At 36.3% G+C, this 24,765-nt stretch overlaps 1 protein-coding gene across 2 annotated transcripts in view; it reads right to left on the reverse strand.

The window, feature by feature from the left end:
* LOC146005324 (uncharacterized) overlaps window positions 1-24,765 on the reverse strand; it is a 206,400-nt gene that overhangs the window by 94,123 nt on the left and 87,512 nt on the right. For both annotated transcript variants that reach the window (XM_083144488.1, XM_083144487.1), the window contains exons 5-10: window positions 21,028-21,180; window positions 18,856-19,008; window positions 16,583-16,726; window positions 14,609-14,716; window positions 10,463-10,636; window positions 1,752-1,859 (exon numbers count right to left, since the gene is read on the reverse strand). In XM_083144488.1, coding sequence (XP_083000614.1) covers window positions 1,752-1,859; window positions 10,463-10,636; window positions 14,609-14,716; window positions 16,583-16,726; window positions 18,856-19,008; window positions 21,028-21,180 — 840 coding nt within the window. The remainder of the gene's footprint in view (window positions 1-1,751; window positions 1,860-10,462; window positions 10,637-14,608; window positions 14,717-16,582; window positions 16,727-18,855; window positions 19,009-21,027; window positions 21,181-24,765) is intronic.

Consider the following 24,765-nt stretch of genomic DNA (forward strand, 5'->3'; position numbering starts at 1 on the left):
GTGGAGGCACATAGTGGTTCGGATCCCACTTTAAACTGAAGGTCGAATCATCATTAGCCTTACTGTGCATAAAGTGGACTTAAAACACCAACTCAATCAATCCATCAATGAAAATGTAACGAAATGTGCTTATTGTGCTTCTTAATCTCTCACCCTCATACCACATCCTGAAACGGTATTTTTGCAGGATAAGGGTGTTGCACCCAGAACCGTAAAATTGTATTTTGTCCATATTTGTGATATGTGTCCTTGCACTGCCTCAATTTTTAGCTTACATTATTAGGTATGGAGATTTCAGGCCTCATATGTTTGAGTTGTTTTCAGTTCATGATAAGGAATTAATCTCTTCTGCAAAATGAGCACGTGAGGCATTTTTTCAGCATAAGCAATGCTGCACTCCAAACCTCACTGCTTCAATTTCAAATTCTTACTCACCAGAAATAACCATGTACCTTGTGCCAGTGTTACATGGGTAATTATATAGATTATTAAATGTATGTGACTGTAATGAAATTATAGTTTCGAGTTTGTTTTTTTTTCATTTAGGATTGTACTTTATTTGCAGTAGTGTTCCCTTTCTTCGCTCCCTCCCTTTCGATTTTCCTTTGACCTCTTTATTAAAAATAAACCAATGGATATTAAAAACAAACACTACAGTTTACTCACTGAAGAATATCTATGACTATGGGTTTCCCGCTTGTTTAAGACAGGTATTACAAATTGCCATTTATCTGGCATTTTTGTACTTTATTTTCACAACTTCTCTAACCAGGCGTGAATAATTTTTAAACTAACACAGATGTGTGTGAAAACACATATTTATATAAACGAGACTTACATTCAATGGTGTAAATTAGCATTTTCTAAATACAATCCTCGCATTACAAATGTGTTCAAATAACTGAATTGTAAAGATCAGTGATTATTGTGTAAGATTAATTCGATGAAGCAGGATTAGGTAATTTTTTAAAATTTCATTTTTGTGTGTGCAAACTGTACATCTAATACGTGATTTATAAAATAAAAATATTGTAACAATTTTTTTGTGCTGACCAATAGGTAGGCAGGGGCCGGAAAGGCAATTGCTATCTACTCAACCAATGATCTCACTTAGGGGCAAAAAAGTAACAAACTGTTCAAATTTATTGGCCTAAAGGATATACTCCACAGATAAATTGTGACTCCACACTGGAATTTAGTTACCTCTTAATTAGGTTTCCATACAACTATGGGGCAGACTAATGACAAAATGTATGCAAGTATCGTGTCGTTCGATGGCACAAAACGAAATTATCATGATCTTAAAGTAGGGAACCATGCAGTTATTATGCAGAATGTAATACACAGTCACACACTATACTCAGTTGCCTCGACCTCACTCGAAGAAAAAGCTATTGGTACAACACAGTAGTGTCTGTGACTGTACTTCTCTTAGAAGACAAATGAAGAGAATTAAATGATTGTTAACATCAAGATAGCATGACCAATCATAAATTATATATAAAATTATAATATATATCCTATCAATCAGAAAGAAATAAACTCAATTGAATTTGAAACAACAATTATTTTTACAAAGACGCAAGAGTTCATCCCCACGACAAATATCTAAAATGCTATACTACAACTAATGTATAGATCTGAACAATTGTGAACACTTGGAATGGTTTCAATAGCTGAAGGACTTAATCTGCCAATCAATTGCCAATGTTAGGGGAGATCATGTCTATATTACAATTGTATTAACTCACCATTTGCTGACTGTTCTGGGGCTGCATTTGTGGATAATTTTCCCACAGTGGCTGGAGTGCGTTACTCATCAGATTGCAGATATCACCAGACAAGAGCGGTGCAAGTAACTGAAAAGACAATGTCATCTCAATCTATCAAAGTGCTACCGCATTCTGTACTATGTGTTCATTGAGCATGAACTTTGTTAAAAAACATGAGGTAATTTATTTTAGAGACATTTTTCTCATGATATTCTGACGTTTTACATTGATTTACACTTCGTGTTAATATTATAAATTTGTGTTGACCTACTTTACTTAAATTAATGTTATAAAAATCATCAACGATATGATGGTTCCACGTCACCACCACAAGGTGGCCGAGTTACACCTAGAAACACACTGTTCCTCATTGTTGTTCATTTAGTTCAGTTACCAGTCTGCGAATTAACTCGATGGCCAAAGATTCTACCTCACACAAAACATTTTATCCCCAGCAAAAGAAAATTATTTTCATCCCTGCCAGGGATGTTTATATCCCCCTCAAAGAAAATAGAATTTGAAAGCATATAGCGTACCATTTCTAAACGGTAACAAACACAACTGCAAAATTATTTTGTGTCCATTAATTGTCAAGTCATCAAAGATTCCCGTGCCAAACATTATGCACCCTTGTGGAATAAAGGAGGGCCATTCTGAAACTCACTAATCTCACCAAACATGTATTCAAGATTTCTCAAGAAACTTGTAGTTAGGTTATATTGACATAAAATTTAAACTTGACTCTTCTGTTTATGAGTTTGGGTTTTCTAAGAATGCAAATACATTTTTTCTAAATTACGTTATAAGTGTATTAAGTAAATTATGATGACCTAGGTTAGAACCAATATTCAAGGCACTTAGAACCGCCGGGCATTAGTTTAGTTTACTGACTGGGAACATATATACAAATTTGATCAATGACGAAATTGTAGCATCATTATATTACAAAGAATATTGTAATAAATAATGAAGTACACGCAACAGAACCTTTAGTTGCAGAACCTAATTTGACTGAAGTTAAAGATGCTATTAAAAGGCTAGAGAATAACAAAGCACCTGGCATTGATCGAATACCAGCTGAGTATGAATATGGTATGAAGTATGGTGGGAATTCGTTAATATGTCAAATTTGTAATTTGTTTAATATGGAATAAAGAAGAAATCCATCATCAGTGGGAAGAATCCATAATTGTTCCTGTGTTTAAGAAGGTGATAAAATGAACTGAAATAATTACCGTGGAATTGATCTACTCTCAACAACATATAAAATATTATCTAACATTCTTTTAACAAGACTAAACCCATATGCTAATGAAATTATAGGTAATTATCAATGTATATTTAAATGTAACAAATCAACCATGCATCAAATTTTTTCACATTAGACAGATACTTGATAAAAAGTGGGAATATAATCAAAATGCCATCACTTATTCATTGATTTTAAAAAAACCATATGATTTAGTCAAAAGGTATAAATTATATAATATATTAGTCGAGTTTGAAATACCTAAGAAGCTTGTTAATATGACAAAGCACCAGTGAAACAGAAAGTAGAATTATCATCCATAATTCACACCCCGTCATTTTCAATTATTATTTTTTTTTATAGTAGACCTACCCTTCGGCATGTAAAAACATAATCAGAGGTATCATGAAGGACAGTAGATTAAGTAATATTTGTTTGATATCCGTGCTTTGTGACAAAGTACAAGAAGACAAAGATATGTACATTAACAAAGTAATAGCTGCTTATGGAAAGGAAGTAAGGCAAATGAAGTTTCAATCTAGAAAACAGTGAATTTGTATACAGCGCCGAAGTGATTAAAATTCAAATAGAATTATAGGGTTTGTAAAGTAGTAACTAGTAGTAGTAGTAGTAGTAGTAGTAATGATCAGCCCTGGCCCAAAACCATGGTAACGGTTGAAGTTTTTGTGTGCGATGACGTATAACCGGCCAAGTGAATGCATCACTTCAATGTGAAGTCACGTGAAATGACAAAATGACAGTGTTGCAGTATGCAGATATTAAACACCAGAACAAGAACAATGTCTAGATGAGGATGTGTACTACAGGCTGTGGAAAAGGAGATACGATAGCCACTAACGCCGTCAAACTGTTGGGCGGAAACTTTACGTCACATACCATGAAGAAGTAATAGGATCTGAGCTGATTATGTCCTTTGCGATTAGTCCACTCAGAATTAGTGCACTTCATCAAATGATTTACTAAATCTCATCAATTTACATTGTCGAATTCATTATTTCAGTTTTTTTTCCTTCTTCTTTTTTTTTTTAGGTTCAACATCTTCACCGAAGAGAAAATTATGCTCATTTCTTTGTTTTCCTTAACTTCCAGGGTCAAGGAAGTCAGTAATAAGGTGTGTTATATACAGTGTACGTACAACTATAGATTGAATTGTATCTTCTCCAAATATGAAGTATAAAGAAACAAACTGCAGGAGAACTAAGTGAGGTGAGTGTACAATTTTATATTACTATTATAGTGGAAACCACAAGCAAAGAAACCCGCGCAGACTCGCGACTCCTGTGCACCGTACTCCAGTGTGGAGGGGAGGGGGAGATTTGAGCATGCTCTCTTATAGTCCGAGTTGAACGGAAGAGGAGGAAGGTTCTTTTTTTTTTTTTTGTAGTCGCTCTTGTAAGTAAGGGGAACTGTGATTGGTCATTCATCTATTTTATCACTTCTTCATCATCTCAATTGACTAAAATGGCCGGAAGAGCAAAGTAAATTTATCAAATATAAATGCAAATACGTATCGTTTAATAAATAACCAAAATAGAATGAAAAGTTAGCAGTTTGTATTTTTATTGCTTTATGTGAATATGTAGGGAAAAAGCAAGAGAGAATTGTACACCAATGGCAAAGAAATGGTAGGCGAAGTATTTACCATGATTATACTCCCTACATTCCTAATCACAATGAGGAGTCGAAGGTATCTTGCTTAAGGATCTTTCTTCGATGTAAATCTAAAAGTTGACTTTTCAGATTGCGTACATAATCTTCTGGGCAGAAATGCGCACTGCAGATTCTAGCATTAGCATGATTCACGTTAGCGTTTCCACACGAATCCAAAGCTCTGTTACCGAAGAATCCATTTGAAAAATGTATATAACGTATATATGCAGGGTGGCTCAATAAGTCACTTAACACCCCCAGTATAAAGTCACTGCGGCATGGAACGTTGCCTGGCCAAGGGGGAACCACATTGACGTCACCCACATGGTCGGCAGCCATTTTGATTTCCGCCATCTTGAAATCAACTTCAGAAATTTAAATGGGAAGGGGGTCGTGCGACATATCAAAATGGGCTAGAATTTCACCAGGAGAACAACTGTGACATTTGTTGTCACCTAACTTTAAATTTAAGGGTGATTCCCGCATGGGAGAGTGACACATCCTTTCCTTTTTGCTTAAATGTTTATTGTTCAAATTATCCTTAGTATGTGATTATGTGGTATTTATTGTTTAGACCAGTCACTGAAAATATCCGGATATTGACTTACCGGTATGTACATATCTTGTAGTATTGGTTGACATGGGAATTAAGATTGTATTTTGTCTTTACATAAAAGTTTAAAAGAGTGATGATGTGAATTGATCGTTTCAAGAGTAGCACATTTCCTTTTTCACTGATCTGAATGAAAATGCCCCTAACACGTGAGGAACGGATTGCCATTATATTGATGTCAGGGGAGAGAAGTATGCGTGACATTGCAGCAGACTTCAATAACCGCAATCCTGCAAGACAACCGATGTCACATGTGGACGTCCGAAAACTGCCACGGATGAGGGTACTGCTGTAGTGTTGTTGGAATCATTTGCAAAGTCCCCAACCTGTAGCAAACGGAGACTGGTGCTGGAAAACGGTGTCAGCAGGGTTCAATTCAAAGGATTGTACGTGACCGCCACTGGCATCCATATAAGATACAGCTGCAGCAGCACCTTGGTGAGGACGATCCAGACAGGCGTTTGCAGTTTTGTGAGTGGGCTATAGCACAACTGCAATGTGACCCTGTCGTCGGTAGCAAGATTCTGTTCAGTGATGAGGCTAATTTTTATGTGTCGGGGGAGGTGAATAAGCAAAATCTGCGGTACTGGTCACCCGAAAATCCACATTGAACAGATCCTAGCAAGGTGACGGGAGTCGGGAAGCTAATGGTGTGGTGTGGTACTTGAGGTTCCCGACTTGTTGGTCCATTTTTCATTGAGGGCTACTTGCGTCTGCTACGGGAGCAGATCTTACCATCCTTACTGTCTGAGGATGGGAGCTATCCTGAATGGTTCCAGCAAGATGGTGCTCCACCGCACTATGGGATGATAGTCCGTCAGTATCTGGATCAACAATTCCCTCACCACTGGATTGGTCGCCGAGGGACTGGAATGGCCTGCACGCTCACCTGACCTGTCACCATTGGACTTTTACCTCTGGGGACACCTGAAAGCCATGGTGTATGCTACGACAATCAGGGATCTGGCCCATTTGCGCACACGCATTGTGGATGCCTGTACTGCAAGAACTCCTGAGGTTCTTCAGAATGTGATAAGGTCATAGGAGAGACGATTAAACATGTGTGTTGTGCAAGAGAGACGTCATATTGAGCATGTGTTATAACTTTGTGGTATTGTTAACTCTGCAACAATTAAAGTTAGGTGAAAACAAATGTCACAGTTGTTTTCCTGGTGAAATTCTAGCCCATTTTGATATGTCACACGACCCCCTTCCCATTTAAATTTCTGAAGTTTATTTCAAGATGGCTTCCGACCATATGGGTGACGTCAATGTGGTTCCCCCTTGGCCAGCAAAGATTGGTCATCTCCATTTTCACGTTCCATGCCGTAGTGGCCTTGTACTGGGGGTGTTAAGTGACTTATTGAGCCACCCTGTATAATGCCTTTTGTTTTGGCACTGTAATTTTTGCATCCTACTATTGCAAACGAAGGCATTTTTAATGTTGGACTGAAGACTGAGAATGCGGTACAAAATCAGATCACAAATAACAATAGTTACCAGATGTTACTATAGTGCTGATTAAACAATATAAAAAAGTCAAGACAGCGTTCGTAATTCTTCTTCTTCTCCGTGACCCTCACCGCTGAGTAAGTGGCAGTCTTGGTCAAGGATCTAAGGTGTAGAACACTGGGAATTGTGGAGGAGTACCATAGAATCGAATTCGTAGTAGCAGTTGTGGTCGTGTAGATATCGCAATACTATACTTCACTTCACTGAACTGTAACACTGATCACAAACTTGCATATATACACAAATTTTAAAATTAAATACCACTCTGGCAGGAAAAAACTATATAATATCCACATTGTACAAGGGGAGGGAGATGATAACAGGGAGTGTATGATACAGGAAATGGTATCTTGGCTCTGTGTAGTCTGTTAAAAAGGGTGTGTCTGTGTTTGTTCCTTAACGGGCAATGGAAGAATAGATAATTTGGCGTTGTTTGATTACTCCGCAATCAAAAGCAGGATATTCATAACGTGATGTTCTTTTGATTATGTGAAAAAATACTGGTGATATTTTTAAGGATTCTATAGAGCAGAAGTTTAAAATTTATTATACAAATTAGTAATAGTATTTTAGATATTTGTGGCAACGTATTCAATTCACTGAAGTATTCTTAAAAATATACTCTAATAAGTAAGACCATTACAGACACAGTAATATTTATTTCATAGAACGTATAAGCGATATTAAAAATACAATACTTCTGCAACTGAATTCTACTTTATGGCTAAGTTACAAAGCAAAAATTAAACAATTAAGCTAAACTCCTACAGCTGATCAAAATCTAATTACGACTTTGCAGTAATGCTACTTAGCGTTGAACAAAACTTCGTGTATATTTTGTGCTTACAAAATACCGACACGAAAGTTGTATTAATCATTTTACACATTGGTAAGAAGCCACACTTGGTTTCTACTGCAGAAATTAATGACTACACATCGAAAGGTGGAAAAAATGTACCATTGCATGTTAACCTGAGACTGCAGTGGCGTGCCCAGGATTTTCGAAAGGCTAGGGGTATGTATAGTAATTTTGGTAGTCATCCCTCATTTTGCCATCTTTTCCTACATTTGACGTTCTTTCTTTTTAGGAATACTGGGCCAAAGGGGGGTGGCGGTTAAAACCCCCACCAACTCCCCACTGGGCACGCCACTGCCTAAGAGAATGAAATATTACTTCATGCCAAGTTTGCGTGAAAGCACAGTTGAACAGTATTACATTTTATGTTAGGCAGACTTTGATATTTTCGCGGAAACATGTTGTGCTCTGAAGAACAAAATAGAAGCGCATAGCCTAGTGTAAATATAGTGCACATAAATGCTCATTTGAACTTTTCTTTTCTGGTATGCACAGTATATTATGTTCAACGTACTTGGAAGTTGTATTTTGTGCTGAACTAAAATAAATAATAATAACAAGTGGTGTCTCCAAAAGTCGGGACCGGGATAAGAAAGAAAAATACCGTCCCTATCCCAACTTCAGCAAATGACTTTCCTACTTTTCTGGATTCCGAGCAGTCGGGAAATACCGAATGGTAATTTTAAAATGGTATTAATTCTTGACGTTTTCTACATTGCAAGTGTCTGGAACTTATCGAAAATTGTTAGTTTTCATTCCAGAAATGCAAAGAAAATCACTTAAGGTGAAAATGAGAATTTGAGATTTCCCGACTAGTCGAGAAATTGCGAATATTTCCCATCCCGAATGTCGGGATTTAAAGAAAAATTCCCGTTCCGAATCAATAATATTCTGTCCCGCATAACAATAAGTACCTATCTATATTTATTTTCAATTTGTCAGAAGCCACAAAATGTAAATGGGTGAAAATCCTCATTTGTGTACTCGATTTTGTGTGTTCAGTTTCTGGCATGGTTCCCTATCTGCATAGTGCAACACTAGCGCATAGATTTGGAATTCATTTCATAGATAAACTCACCTCTTACCGTCGTTTCGTCATTACGAGTAAACAACGGATTGGCCCAACCTATACTTCTAATCACCTTGGTAATGATGATAATACTAATATGATAATAATAATAAAAATACAATAATAACAATAATAAAGAAAAACAACAACAACAACAATACAAGTTTATACGTCTCAAGGGCTAGATGTGAAATCTTACTATGCCTCACTATCTTGCAGGAGGGGAGGCCTTGGAGTGGGCATCCCCCGCAAAAAAAAAACAAAAAAAGTTCAATTCACACAGTGTGTTACACAAGTTACGTCATGGAAGCAGAGTTCGTGCAGAGCGTCAACATCATGTTTTGGGTTAAGCTAGGTAAAACATCTAGGGACAGAGTGCGAATTGACGATGAGGATGCCAAAGATTTCCCTCCCACAAAAAAAAAAAAAAAAAAAAAGCTTGGCAAAAGAAAATTACTGTTATCCCTGAAAGGGATGTTTGATCTCCCTGAAAGAACATTTCTTAACTATAAATAAAACAAAATTGAAAAATCATTCTTGTCCTTTAATGGTCCAGCCATCAAAGATTTCACTGCTAAAAAGTATGCAGCCTTGTGGATTAAGGAAGGATACCATTCTGAAACTGAACATCACACTCACGTAGAGACGCAACAGGCTGTTTTCCACTCAAGATTTCATGGCAGAGTGATATTTCAAATGTATTAAAATGTACACACAAAACTTGTAAGTAGGTTGGATAAACATTAGGTTTGAACTTTACAATAGAACGTTCATAAAGTTGTCAGTGTTACTTATTCATGTAACACTCATTTTGTGTACGAGTTTGGGTTTCCTTGTAATAATATATCCTAAATGTTTCGAATTTACCTGTAAATGTTACAAGGAGATTTAAATACCTAGGTAAGAAAAAATGCAAAATGCTAATACGTACTTAAAAATGCGAAGCAATAGTTTGGTTCACGAACTGACAACATGCACAAATTTACATACCTAAAAAACTCTCTCCCAAATATAAAACACAAATACATCACTGGGTGGGCATTTCCCCAAAGCTATAAACTTAATTCACAAGTGTCTACGAAATCAGGGAACGTGATACAGCAATAGTATGTTGACCAGGTATTATCGAGATGCCGTGGCACAAGAGGTTTCGGGAGAGCAGGCTTTCAGTTGAAGATGATCCATCAGGTCATCACATAGCGCTGAAAATGTGGAACGTGTGAGGAACTTACTTCCAGAGGACCATGAATCGGATAGTCTTCCAACGAAACCTTGCTTCCGAAACATTTTGTTCTATCCTATTTATATAATTCATTATCAGTATATATCAGATATTATTTATTACGTTTTAAAGGATGACGTAACATTGCACGTGTGTTAAATACTGTATTTTCTTTATGTGTTCTTGTAAAAGTTATCTCACAGCTAGGTCATATATGACTCCTCCATATCTCTTAAGTAATCGGAGATGAACATCTATATAATTCGAGACCACAATAGTCACCAGGAGAATTTCATTCTTTAGTTACAAAAATATCAAAAGACGCAGTAAATATCACGAAACTTTCTAGTACATTTGAAGTTTCAAGAGAGAACCACATTGTTCTTTGCAGGGGATCTGCAGCTGAAATGAATGTTCGTTTTCAGTGTGTTCAAATTTCTTGTGATTATGAAGACAAGAACCAATCAAATTACAACTAGTTTATGAAGATATGCTCACCTGTTGTAGAATTAGTGGAAATGGAGGGATCGGTGGTATCGGTGGAATCGGTTGAATTGGAAACTGAGAGTTATTGGCATAGCCGCTTGTGCTGGCTTGAGGCTGCTGATAACGAAGGGGTGTCGGTATGGCACCAGTTCCTGTACTGGTTGATAGCAGATCTGGCATCTGTGTCTAAAAAAGCAAAATGTACGTATTTTGAAGTTTGGCTTTTTATTAGTATATTGTTACAATATACAATATATCTATGAAATATATCTCCACGATATATTTATATTTATTTATTAACTAGTCGCCTATATCAGAGCGAATGCTCCAATTACAATAGGCATTACAATTTGCTATATACAATATAATTGAAATAAATATATAATACATGTTACAAACACATAGTAATTATTACACAAAATCTTAGATAAATACTAATTCAAAATTTATACAAATACAAAAGTTACACAAAAACAAAAAATTGCATATAGTATATATTACACAGAGGAGAAAACTAAAGGACAAAAAAACAAAAAATAAACAAGTAACAAGCTATAAAAGCTTGAGAATAATAAAGAAATTATTCAAATGCCACTGTTTAAATATAAAACAGCAATAATCAATGCAAAGCAAAGTTCAAATTTGAATTCATTTATATGTATACAAAATTTAATTCTAGATATATGAGATAAAAGTTATAAATTGTATTTGAGACTATTTATATAAATATATCACTCTATAACTGGATCTGTTTTATTTGTATATTATATCTAATATGTTGTTTATACTATATAGAAAGTTTTAATATCAAAAGCAAAATCCAAGTCAATTCCATTCAAGACAATATTATTACTAATGATTGGAGAATTTTGATGCAATTTTATGTTTGATTTATTGCAGTAAAATGGTTGTCTTACTCCTAATACCTTATAATTGACGTCAAAGTTTATCAACTGTAAAAGAATTTAACAGTCAAGTATACCATTAATAAGTTTGCATAGTAATATATAGTCAGCCGTCTCGCGTCTTCGTTGAATTGTATTTGGGCTTATTTGTTGTTATATACTTTTCGCCCCCTCCCCCACCCAATAATGAACCAAAGTGTAAGGAATCATTGGTTCCTGGGTTCAATTCCTGGTGGAGGCACACTTTAAACTGTAGGTCCAATCACGATTAGCCTTACTGTGTATAAAGTGGACTTAAAACACCAACTCAATCAATCAATGAATGAAAATGTAAGGAAATGTGCTTATTGTGCTTCCTTATCTCTCACCCTCATACCACATCCTGGAACTATATTTTTGCAAAATAAGGGTGCTGGACCAAGAACCGTAAAATTGTATTTTGCCCACATTTGTGATATATGTCCTTGCACTGCCTCAATTTTTAGCTTACATTGTTAGGTATGGAGATTTCAGGCCTCATATGTTTGAGTTGTTTTCAGTTCATGACAAGGAATTAATCTCTTCTTGGCTATCTGTAAAATGAGCACGTCAGGCATTTTTCAGCATAAACACCACTGCACTCCAAAACTCACTGCTTCAATTTCAAATTCTTACTCTCCAGAAATGACCATGTACCTTGTACCATTGTTGCATGAGTAATTATTTACATTATAAAATGTATGTGACTGTAATGAAATTATAGTTTCGAGTTTTTTTTTTTTCATTTAGTATTGTACTTTATTTGCAGTAGTGTTCCCTTTCTTCGCTCACTCCCTTTCGATTTTCCTTTGACCTCTTTTTTAATAATAAACGAGTGGATTTTAAAAACAAACACTACAGTTTACTCACTGAAGAATATCCATGACTATGGGTTTCCCGCTTGTTTAAGACAGGTATTACAAATTGCCATTTATCTGGCATTTTTGTACTTTATTTTCACAACTTCTCTAACCAGGCATGAATAACTTTTAAACTAACATAGATGTGTGTGAAAACACATATTTATATAAACGAGACTTACATGCAATTGTGTAAATTAGCATTTTCTAAGTACAATCCTCACACTTAAAATGTGTTCAAATAACTGAATTGTAAAGATCAGTAATTATTGTGTAAGATTAATTCATTGAAGCATCATTAGGTAATTTTTTAAAATTTAATTTTTGTGTGTAAAAACTGTACATATACATGATTTGTAAAATAAAAATATAGTAACAAATTTTTTGTGCTGACCGATAGGTAGGCTGGAGCCGGAAAGACAATTGCTATCTACTCAACCAATGATCTCACTTAGGGGCAAAAAAGTAACAAACTGTTCAAATGTATTGGCCTAAAGGATATACTCCACAGATAAATTCTGACTCCACACTGGAAATTAGTTACCTCTTAATTAGGTTTCTATACAACTATGGGGCAGACTAATGACAAAATGTATGCAAGTATCGTGTCGTTCGATGGCACAAAACGAAATTATCATGAGAACTTAAAGTAGGGAACCATGCAGTTATTATGCAGAATGTAATACACAGTCACACACTATTCTCATTTGCCTCGACCTCACTCGAAGAAAAAGCTATTGGTACAACACAGTAGTGGCTGTGACTGTACTTTTCTTAGAAGACAAATGAAGAGAAATACAATGATTGTTAACATCAAGATAGCATGACCAATCATAAATTAAAGATAAAATTATAATAGATTTCCTATCAATCAGAAAGAATTAAACTCGATTGAAATTTGAAACAACAATTATTTTTACAAAGACGCATGAGTTCATAACCACGACAAACACATAGGATGTAAACATTGAAAACGTATATTATAAAAGCAAGGTAAAACTCAGTCACGAGAATTCTTTCTGTGGTTCGAATATCTAAAATATCTATCACTACAACTAATGTATAGATCTGAACAATTGTGGACACTTGGGATGGTTTCAATAGCTGAAGGGCTTAATCTGTCAATCAATTGCCAATGTTAGGAGAGAATTAGGGAAGATCATGTCTATATCACAATAGTATTGACTCACCATTTGCTGACTGCTCTGGGGCTGCATGTGTGGAAAATTTTCCTGCAGTGACTGGAGTGTGTTAGTCCTACTTTGAAAAACCTAATATTTTTTTTCTACATACCATTTGCTCACAATGTTCAAACGTATTGCATTGATTTACAGCTTCTATTAAAATTATAAACTTGTGTTGACCGATTTCATTCATATTATTGTTATAGAAATCATCAATGGTATGAAATGTTCAATTGATGTTCAGTAAAATATCTCTGAAAATATAAACTTTTCTTAGAAAATCTCCAGGACCTACTTAAATTCTGAAACTGTGACATTAAAAAATGCGAACTCGGGTTTATTTTGTCACCTGATATGAATAAACGTTTCCTTGGAAGTAGTAAGGCATCAACACTACCAGCTGGCAGAGTTCGCACATTTAGTTGACTTACACGAGTGATATGATTGAAGCATAGTTGGAACAGCATCAACATCTTGTTTTGGGTTAAGCTAGGGAAACATGGAACTTAATACAGCAAGGCTATGTTGATCTAATCATGTGTTATTGAGAGGCCGTGTGTTAGAATGGCGCAAGAGGTTTCGGGACGGCAGGCTCTCAATTGAAGACAATCCACGATTAGGCCGGCAATCAACAGCACATAGCACTGAAAATGTAGAACGTGTGAGGAACTTACTTCCAGAAGACCACGTATCGTATCGTCTTCCAAAGAAATCTTGCTCTCCCAACTTATTAATATCATTCATTTTCAAAATACATCATACATAATTTATTATGTTTTTAAGGATGAAGAAGTAATAATGCAAATGTATGTAGCAATCATTTAGTTGTTAAATAATGTATTCTCTGTATGTGTTCTTGTAAAAATTATACTACGGCTAGGTCATATGTGAATTCCCCATATCACGTAAGTAATCGTAATCGGAAATAAACTTCTACGTAATTCGAGCCAACAATATTCATCAGGAGAATTTCATTCTCTAGCTACAAGAAAGAAAAAAAAGTCATGCAAAATTTCTGTCAAATTGCAAGTCTGATGAGGGAACCACATTGTTCTTTGCAGGGGATCTGATGCTGAAATGAGAGATTTAGTGAGTATGATAAACATAAATAATTTTCTGAGAGTTCAGAATTGTTGTGATTATGAAGAAGAAAACCAATTGAAATAAAGCTGGTTTATTGAGTTCTCTCACCTGTAGTGGATTCGGAAACTGAGGCTCATTGGCGTGGGTAGTTGAGCTGGCTTGAGGCCCTTCATAATGTAGAAAACCCGGTATATTACCCAAAGATGGAAACTGTATCTAAAAAGAAAACAAGGGAATTGTACAAAAGTCTGGCTTTTACATTAGTATTATTTTACAATTTGAGCCACGTGGTCTGTTCGGTATGGCATCTGACAGACACGTAGGAGACCTGGGGTAGATTCCCAGTGTTGGTGATCTAAGGTCGGAATTTCACCGGCCTTGTCCCCACATAAAGCAGTTATGCAGCTCATCCATTCACCCAGCTTCAAATCATCGGATACCTGGAGGGTAAATTCATGGTGCTGCTCACAACACCTCCAAAATTTCTGGGATCGATAATGTGGTGGGCCCTACACCCCCCCCCCCCCATATGAACTCTGCATATTTCAAAGATAGTCATTTATACGGGTGATTTTTTTAAAACTCATGGTTTTCTTTGTTGTGTAAAATTTATAAATGAAGTATTATTTCCATGCAGTTTGTGGCAAATGAATAAGGAAGGATGGGAGATTTATTGGAGTATGTTTACCAGTTTATATGCATCCCGGGTAATATCGCCCACGCCTCAACAAAAACAGCAAATATTCACCAGAGTACCCTACAATAACATTGAAGTATTGGATTTTTGCTAAACTGAATTAATGAAAATGAAAATGAGTTCTTTTTTTTGTATTCACTCAAACATAAATAAAACAAAAGTTATGGCACAGACATATGACATAACATCTCACCTTTAAAGAAGGTGCTGAAAGTGTCGACCTCCTTCCTGTAAACAAAGTCGAACATGCCGTTCCATGTTAAGGGCTGTCTGACATAGTGTTTCTGCGCTAATGTTCGCATTTTCAGTGATAATGTTCTGCTTCAACATTTCCAAGGATGTAGGGGTTTGTGTACACGCGTCCCTTTAGGATGCTCCACAGAAAGAAGTCAAGTGAAGTTAAACCTCTGCACTGCATCCAAACACCCAGACCATATAGACGCAAAAGGTACACTGGTGAATATTTGCTGTATTTGTTGAGGCGTGGGCGATATTACACAAGATGCATATAAACCGGTAAACATACTCCAACAAATCTCCCATCCTTCCTTATTCATTTGCCACAAACCGCATGGAAATTATACTTCATTTACAAATTTTACACAACAAAGAAAACCTTGAGTTTTAAAAAAATCACCCATATAGATGTAGAGCCTTCGGGTGCAATTTTAATGGAAGTGAATGGAAGAAATCTTTGGGAGTCATCCGCAAGTGGCTCTGCAACAAGACACTCAAATAAGGCAGATGAAGGGAAACCTCTAAGTTTAACTAATAACATTAATTAATATTTGTGGATTAAGTGAGACTCACGCATGAGGAAAACATATAGCTGTCCATGAATTGTGGGAGGATGCCTTATAGTGCAGCCACACTAACTCTCGCATTTACTAATTAGCAAGACCCGATTCACAACTGTTTGTGGATTGAAGTCGCTCTTCTGTCTTGCCTTTTTCATTCACCGTTCAAAAACCAAATATGTTGTAAACTGTATGTACAGAAATGTATCTAGTGTCCATAGTGAGAGATCATTTCAAAACAACTTGCGCTATTACACTAACAATAAAGTGCTCTACATAGCCATCAATATTTTCCCTCCTATGAATAAAATTTGGTTCAAGTTTGAAAGAGTCGCATGAATAAATTTGAAAGCAGGGACATGAAGTTGATTGAAAGTACACAGAGAGTAACATCGGAAAAGATATATATTAATAATTATGTTTTTAAAGATGACGATGTAATAACGCATACAGAAATATTAAGGGTTTAGTAGGTAAATAATAAGTTATGTTTATGTATTTTTTAAAAATAGTCTCACAGATAGATCATATATTACATAAATAATCCTAATGGGAGATAAAAAAAACTTCACATTAAGGTTCCCTCACCTGTGGTGGAATCGGAAACTGTGACTCACTGGCAAGGTTCCTTGTATTGGATTGAAGAGATTCTCCATGCACAGCACGAGGAGGCTGAAAACGTCTGGCTCTCGGCACAGCACCCCTCCCTCTGCTGGTTGACGGAATCTGCCTCTAAACAAAGAAAATTATAATTAAAGTGTTTGGCTGTTTCAATAGCATTTTGTTTTAATTCATGACATACCTCTGAACACTATCTAGAATATTAAACTATCCAATTCCGAATACAAACATACCTAAGGTTAATTTGGGATAGTTATAGAACTTTGTAAGCACTAGATATATGTGAATGAAGATTTATGGTAAGTAAGGATTTAGCAAATTATTATCTTAACTCTGACTCTATGAAGCAGCAGATATTCTATATTGGCTTCACCTTGAAACTGCTGTTTAAAGTTAATTTTCCAATATTAACAAACTCAGTAATATTGCTGATTATTTCTATGAATATAGACATGATTAAATTCGACTTCAACATTACTTTTCTATTACCGACATATGTTTTTGAGGATGACTATGTAATATCGCATGTGTAGGCAGGATGGGTTTAGTAGTTAAATAATGTTATCTTCATGCATTCTTGTAAAAATAGTCTCAGGGACAGGTCACATATTACTCCGCCACATCATATAACGAACTTCTATATACGAGACTTGTCCGGAAAGTAAAGATACAAACCAAAAATAAGATATAAAATAAATGTATTGCTCGCAACTAAAGTTACACTTGATACACTGATACATAGGCTATTTCTCCACATAAGTGCCACCATTGTCCAAACATTTGTTCTGACGCGGAACAAGTTTTTGTATCCCTGAATCGTAGAAATCCGCCACCTGCATCTGGAACCAAGTTGTGACTTCTTCCCTGACTTCATCGTTGTCGACAAAGTGCTTTGCCACCAAGATTTTTCTTGAGGTACAGGAACATGTGGTAGTCGCTGGGTGTAAGGTCGAGGCTGTATGGTGGATGGTGAAGGACCTCCCATGGATGTGCAAGCAGATCCTTGGTGACATTTGCTACATGGGGGTGAGCGTTGTCATGAATAAAGCGGATTCCACTTGACAACATGCCTCTCCGTTTGTTTTGAATTGCACGTCGAAGATGTTTCAAAGTCTGGCAGTAGGTTTCAGCATTAATCGTTCTTCCAGGCACCATGAATTCCACCAGAAGGATATTGTGGCGATCCCAGAAAACGGGTGCCATCAGCTTGTGGGTTGAATTTGACGTTTTAAATTTTTTGGCTTTTGGAGAATGGGTATGGCACCACTGCAGTGACTGCTGCTTGGATTCAGGCGTATGGTGGAAGGCCCATGTCTCATCACCTGTCACAATGGAGTCCAGGAATGCATCTCCCTCTTCTGCGTAGCGAGTTAGAAAGTCCAGTGCATATCGCAGTCATTTGGTTTTGTGTTCGTCAGTCAAATGTTTTGGGACCCAGCGCGCACACAACTTCATGAATAGTGGTTTTCGAACTGTCAGGAAACATCACACAAAATTCTCAAATTGTCACCCGCTTATTCGCACGCACCTCTGATTTAATACGAATGCGTCAGTGATCACGGACGGCCTGCCACTTCTCTCTTCATCATGAACATCACGTAGACCTTCTCCGAAGGCACGGCACCATTTTGCCACATTTTGACGATTCATTACGTTCCCGTACACAGTCACAATTTCTCGGTGGATCTCCGATGGGCGCTTTTCTTGTGCCTGCAAAAACCTGATCATGGTGTGCACTTCGCACTTGGCGGGATTCGGTATCGCCTCTGCCATTTCCAATGCTTGTTCCTCTTGTGCGTGTTCCACTCACAAAACTCAGCGCAGCACTGACGACTCACTCCCAATCCTCATCACGGTTGCTGCCAGTGTTGCCAAATTTGGTACACATGTTTCCCCTAAGGTATAAATGTGTTTGTATCTTTACTTTCTGGACAAGCCTCATAGTTTTGAGCCAACAATAATCAGCAGGTGAATTTCATAATTTCCATTTACTTGTAAAAATACGAAAACATGCAGTATATATCACGAAATATTTCTGGTTCTTTTGAAGTCACTTCAAGGCAACACATTGTTCTTTCCAGGGGATCTTCTACTGAAACGAAAGAAAGCAATGGTGAGGCATTTAGTGAGAATGGTAATGGGAAAAAAAAATCCGGGAGTTCACATTTGTTGTGTTTACGAAGAACACCAATTGATGGAAAACAAGATGTAGTAAAGGTAGTCCATTAAGGTTCCCTCACCTGTCGTGGAATCGGAAACTGTGACTCACTGGCGCGGTTGCTTGTATTGGATTGAAGAGCATCTCCATGGACAGCACGAGGAGGCAGAAAACGTATGTCTCTCGGCATAGCACCCCTCCCTCTGCTGGTTGACGGCACGGCCGGAATCTGTCTCTATATGAAGAATAATATGTAAATTAAAATGTTTGGCTTTCTTATTAGTATTTTGTTTTAAATCATGGTATATCTCTGAATTCTGTCTAAAATATTTTACTATTCAATTCTGAATACAAACATACCTCAGGTTAATTTTGAGTAGTTATACAATGTTGAAAGCACTAGAAATATGTGGAGTACGATTTATGGCAAATTATTACTTTTTCTCTGTCTGTATGGAGCAGTAGCTATTGTATCCTGACTTCACTTCGAAAATTTTCTTTAAAGTTAAATTGCCAATTTGAAAATGAAAACAGTAGTATTGCTACTTCTTTCTATTAATATAGTTGAAATTCTATTTCACCAATAATTTTCTATTAAGGACATATTGGGGTTTTGTAACACAATTTTAATACTAATACAAATATATTCTTTCTTCGAATTATTGCAGATGTTTTTACTGTTTTCTGGAGGCAACTTTAACAGAGGTAAATATTTGGGGACCATCCTCCAGTGGCTCTGCAAAATAAAGCATAAGGAGGTAGAAGGGAAAGTTCGATTAATTGGAAGGTAAAATTTGCACAATTATGTAATGAAACAAATTATATGTTGTCCCACAATACAGGTGGTTGATAAATTAATATGAACACCTGTATGGGTCGGTCTTATTTCACCCTTGCAGTACAGTCAAGCAACTTGGCAGAGAAGTCTGCCAGTTTATCACCTCTAATCTGTCTTCAATCCAGCTTATTTCGTCATCGAATTCCGCAAATTGCTCATCACTACACTCGTACGACAGATCACGTGACTTTCGGATTGCCCTTGGACAAATTTCACGGTTTTGTTTATGTACATGGTAACACTCTCTTGTGATAGATCGTCTGACGCAATCTTGTTTCCAACAAGCATAACATCGTGTTTTAGAACGCGTTTACACGAAATTATCTGCTCCATTGTTCACAACACTAACACTAGACCGGACACATGAGTGAGAACACACCTGGCATGCGATAAGATGCCAAGAAAACTGTTGGTTAATTCAATTCACTTTCGTTGTAGTTACTGGTCAAATCCGGGCTTAGAAGAGCCTGTGGTAGCGTTACACCGTTCAAACACTTGGCGTAACTTTCTCACGTCCAGTAGTGTGCTGATCCCGTGTTTGGAGACTGAATTAAATTTCACACAGTTTACCTTTATAAAAATGTATTATAATAACAGATATTACACACATATAACACAGTTTGTACGACGACAAGGTACTATCACTTGTGGCCGCACCACGCCCGCTCTGTCATACATGAAGACACTGAGTTTAGTCTTATTACGTCAACACATGAGTAATTCTTCACGTGCCAGCATCTTGTTGCCATCTAGCGTGTAACAGGATATCAAATATAAATTGTAATTATGTAACAGAACTGAACATCCTGTTATACTAACAATATTTTCCCTCTTATGAATATCATTTGCTTCACGTTTGAAAGAGTCGCATGTATAAATTGGAAGAAGGAAAATCAAATTGATTGAAAGTACACAGAGAGTAATATCTGAAACGAAATCATACATTACGAATTAAGTTTTTTCTTAAGTTGACAATGTAATAATGCATATATAACTAGCCAGGGTTTAGTAGGTAATAAATAAGTTATCTTTATGTGTTCTTGTAAAAATAGTCTCACGGATAGATCATATATCACTGCGCCATATCATAAATAATCGTGATCGGAAATGAACTTCTATATAATCGGAAGTCAGCAATAATCACCAGGAGAATTTCATCATTTTCATTTACTTGTAAAAATATGCAAACACGCAGTATATATCACGAAATACTTCTGGTACTCTTGAAGCCATGACAGGGTAACACGTTGTCCCTTGCAGTGGAAGTTCTACTGAAATGAAGGGTGAGTGATTTACTGAGAATGACAATGAGGAAATATTAATTTTCGGAGAGTCAGAATTGATGTGATTACATCGAAGAATACCAATTGAAGGAAAACAAGGTGAAGTAAAGGTAGTCCATTAAGATTCCCTCACCTGTCGTCGAGTCGGAAACTGTGACTCACTGGCGCGGTTGCTTGTATTGGATTGAAGTGCATCTCCATGCATAGAACGAGGAGGCTGAAAACGTCTGGTTCTCGGCACAGCACCCCTCCCTCTGCTGGTTGATGGCACAGCCGGAATCTGTATCTAAACAAAGAAAAATATGTACATTAAAATGTTTGGCTTTCTCATTGGTATTTTGTTTTAATTCATGGTGTATTTCTGAACTATATCTAGAATATTTAACTTTGCAATTCTGAATACAAGCATACCAGAAGTTAATTTCTGGCAGGTATTGTACGTTGAAAGCACTACATACATGTGGAGGAAGATTTATGGTAACTAAAAAGTTGGCAAATTATTACTTTAACTCTGACTTTATGGAGTAGTAGATATTCGATTCTGGCTTCACACAGAAATTGCTGTTTAAAGTTAAATTTGCAGTATTGAAAGGAAAACAGAAATATTGCTTCTTCTTTCTATTAATACCGATAAATTTCAATATCACCCATAATTTTCTATTAAGAACATATTTATTTATTTATTTATTATCCTGCACACAACAGGCATCTGCCCTTTTACAGTGCACAGTAAATGTCTTACATTGGAGGATTTATACAAATAAATAGAATATTTATACACATTTTCAGATATAAAGAAAAACACATATAGAGGTTATATATATCATCCTTATACATTACCGTGGATTAAAAATGAATCAAATCTTACACAATTACATTCATATATGTATGGGTATATATACGCACATAAAGAAGGTAAAATAATAATAATAAAAATATTAAAAATAAAATAAAATAAAATAAAAAATTAAGTAAGAATGTTGTCCATTAAATAGCGTTTATACTCAGAAAATTTAGCAAATGTATCCAAGTGTATGCCCCTCTCTAACCAGTCATTCTTCGCAGAGGAGCCATTTCTGCGGATTTTGTACGGGTGCGGGAAATTGCAAAGAGTTGCTTTCTTGATCGCAACTTTGGATGGGGGACATAGAAAGCAATTTTTGAAAGCAGAGAGGAAGAATCCAATTTGTCGTTGAGAAGTGTGTAAAGAAGAAGGAGCTGAAGTATGTTTCTTCTGTTTGCAAGGGAGGTAATGTGTAATTTAATTAGTAATTCGTTATAAGGTGTCATTTTTCGATATGCACCATCTATCCTAAAAACTATATAGCGAGTGAACTTATTTTGAACTTTTTCAATAAGATCTATTTGTTTACTGGTTTGTGGACTCCACACTATAGATGCGTATTCTAATTTGGGCCTAACATATAGGTTAAATAATGATAACAACGCTTCATTTTCATTGAATTCTTTTGCAGTTCTCATAATGAACCCCAGTTTTCTGTGTGTCATAGAAAGATTTCGTACTACAATTTTAATATTAATACAACTTTTTTTCTTGGAATAACTCATTATTGCATGTGCGTTTCTAGAGGCGACATTAATAGACATGAATGTCACAAGTATTTGGGGATCATCCTCTAGTGGCTCTACAACAATATAGAATAAGAGAGAAAGGGAAAAATCGATGAATTCAAGGGGTAACATTTGCGCAATTAAGGAATGAACACAAACTTTATATTGTCCAATAATATAATACAGGTGGTTGATACATTAATATCAACACCCGGACTGTGGAATCAAGTCTCATTTCGATCTTGCAATACATCCACTCCAACTGGCAAAGATGCCTGCCAGTTAGTTGTGGTGAAGGTAGTGGTATAAGTTAATAAGTTATAACCAGTAGTCATATCAGTTGTATATGCAGATTTTGCTAACAATCAAATGTTGTCTATATCTGAGCTCTAAGAGTTCCAGAGAGGCAAGATATTATAATTGGAACGCTCCTAGCTGGAGCCTCAGTGTCAAATTCTACAACCTTTTTAGATGTCTCAAGGAATGTGCTGTTAACTGTCATGACAAACTATAATAAAGGAGGTAATACATTATCTTTGAAACAGAACAGTGGAAGTAAAATGAAGAACCCCGACAAGGATAAAGTGGTGTTGAAGTGGATAGTAGCCCAAAAATATAAGACAACGGTGTGTCAGATAACAACCGAGAAGAACTTCAAAATTCAAAACTATATATCAACGAAACCTACACAATGGGAACTGCATATTGTAAACATTCATGGTAGAACTACTATTCCAAAGTCATTGGTGACAAAGCGAAATGATGTATAGCATCTAAAATGTTGCCAAGAGCACAAAGACTGGTCTCAATAGGAATGCAAATAGGTAATCTGGTGTGACGAATCTGCATTCACATTATACCAGACAGCAGAGCATTTTTTGTTGTACGTACAACCTGCAGAAGCCTTTCATGTTGACTGCTACCTTGCTCCTGTTAATCAGGAAGGAAGTTCTGTGATGGTGTGGGGTGCGATATCTAGGCTTGATCTTCGTCCACTTGTAATCCACCATGGTAGGATCACGGGAGAGGATTATGACAGTATTCTGTGCGATAACCTTCATTCTACGTATGATTCGGACTCTTCCCTGTGTTCCAAGATAAAATGTCCCCTTCACACTGTCCGGTGCATGAAAGCATGGTTTGTTTGACACACGAAGATAAATTGGAGAATCAAATGTGGTCTCCATAGTCAACTGATCTTAAAATAATTGAACATTTGTTGCGTATTTTGGAGGTTAAAGTGCTGGTAGATTTCTACCTCCAGACACACCTTATGAACTAAAAACAGCTATGTGTATTCCCCTAAACATTGTGCATGAGCTGCACTTGTCCACCCCAGGTGAGACACAGCCTGTAATTTAGGCCGAGCGAGGGGGGCAACATTCTTCCAATAAATATTTTAGTGTCACATCAAGATTTTTATATGTTTGCTACCACTTATATATTCAATGTGTGTATATTGTGTATTCATAATCTACAACCTGAAACATGTCATACTCGGAGTTATACCATCATGCAAAGGAAGTGTAGGTGTCGTTACACAATCGATATCAATCTGCGAGTAAAGATTAAGTTTCATCAAAACATTGTACAAACTACTCGCAGACTTAATTTATCTTAAATTCTACATTGTGGAAGATGAAACTGAGAATTTCACTATGACACTTTTACGAAACGCAAAGTGGAAAATGGGATTGGCTATATTTACCCAAGGGAAAGAAAGTGAAACTGTAAAAGTCAAGGGTTTCACACAATTTTGTGCTTTCTTATGATGGAAAAAGTTTTATTTATAATTTACACGTTCCAGTGCCATGAATGATTATGAAAGAAAACTAACTCTCTGTTTCTGGAAATGAAGCTGGTGCTGAAATTGTGTTGGTACGTTGATTAAAAGAGGAACATCCTACAGGATGTGATGTCGATTATTCTAGTTATAGGTAAATTAAGATAATTTGGTGACAGCTTTTTTTGGTGATAATTCTTCTAATAGATGCCACAGCATAACATGTTTTTGATTAACTGTCTGTGGCTTGAGTATATAGCTAACCGTATTCAAGTATAATTTAAGGTGTTTTTCTTAATTTATTGCGGTTCAGTGCATATTGTCTCTTGGGAGAGGTTTTGAAACATTGAACTGCTGTTGGATTGTGAAATATGTATGTTACTGTGGTGCAGGGGTGCCCACAGGGGGTATTGATGTCACGCCTGCGTCATGGCAATTTTTAAGGTGGACAAAATTTTATAGTTTAGCTACCAATTATATATATCTTCACAAAAAATGGGGGGATCGTTTCGTTTC

Source organism: Lepisma saccharinum, chromosome 23 (genome assembly GCF_977018435.1).
Source record: "Lepisma saccharinum chromosome 23, izLepSacc3.1, whole genome shotgun sequence".
In the NCBI taxonomy this organism is placed as follows: domain Eukaryota; kingdom Metazoa; phylum Arthropoda; class Insecta; order Zygentoma; family Lepismatidae; genus Lepisma; species Lepisma saccharinum.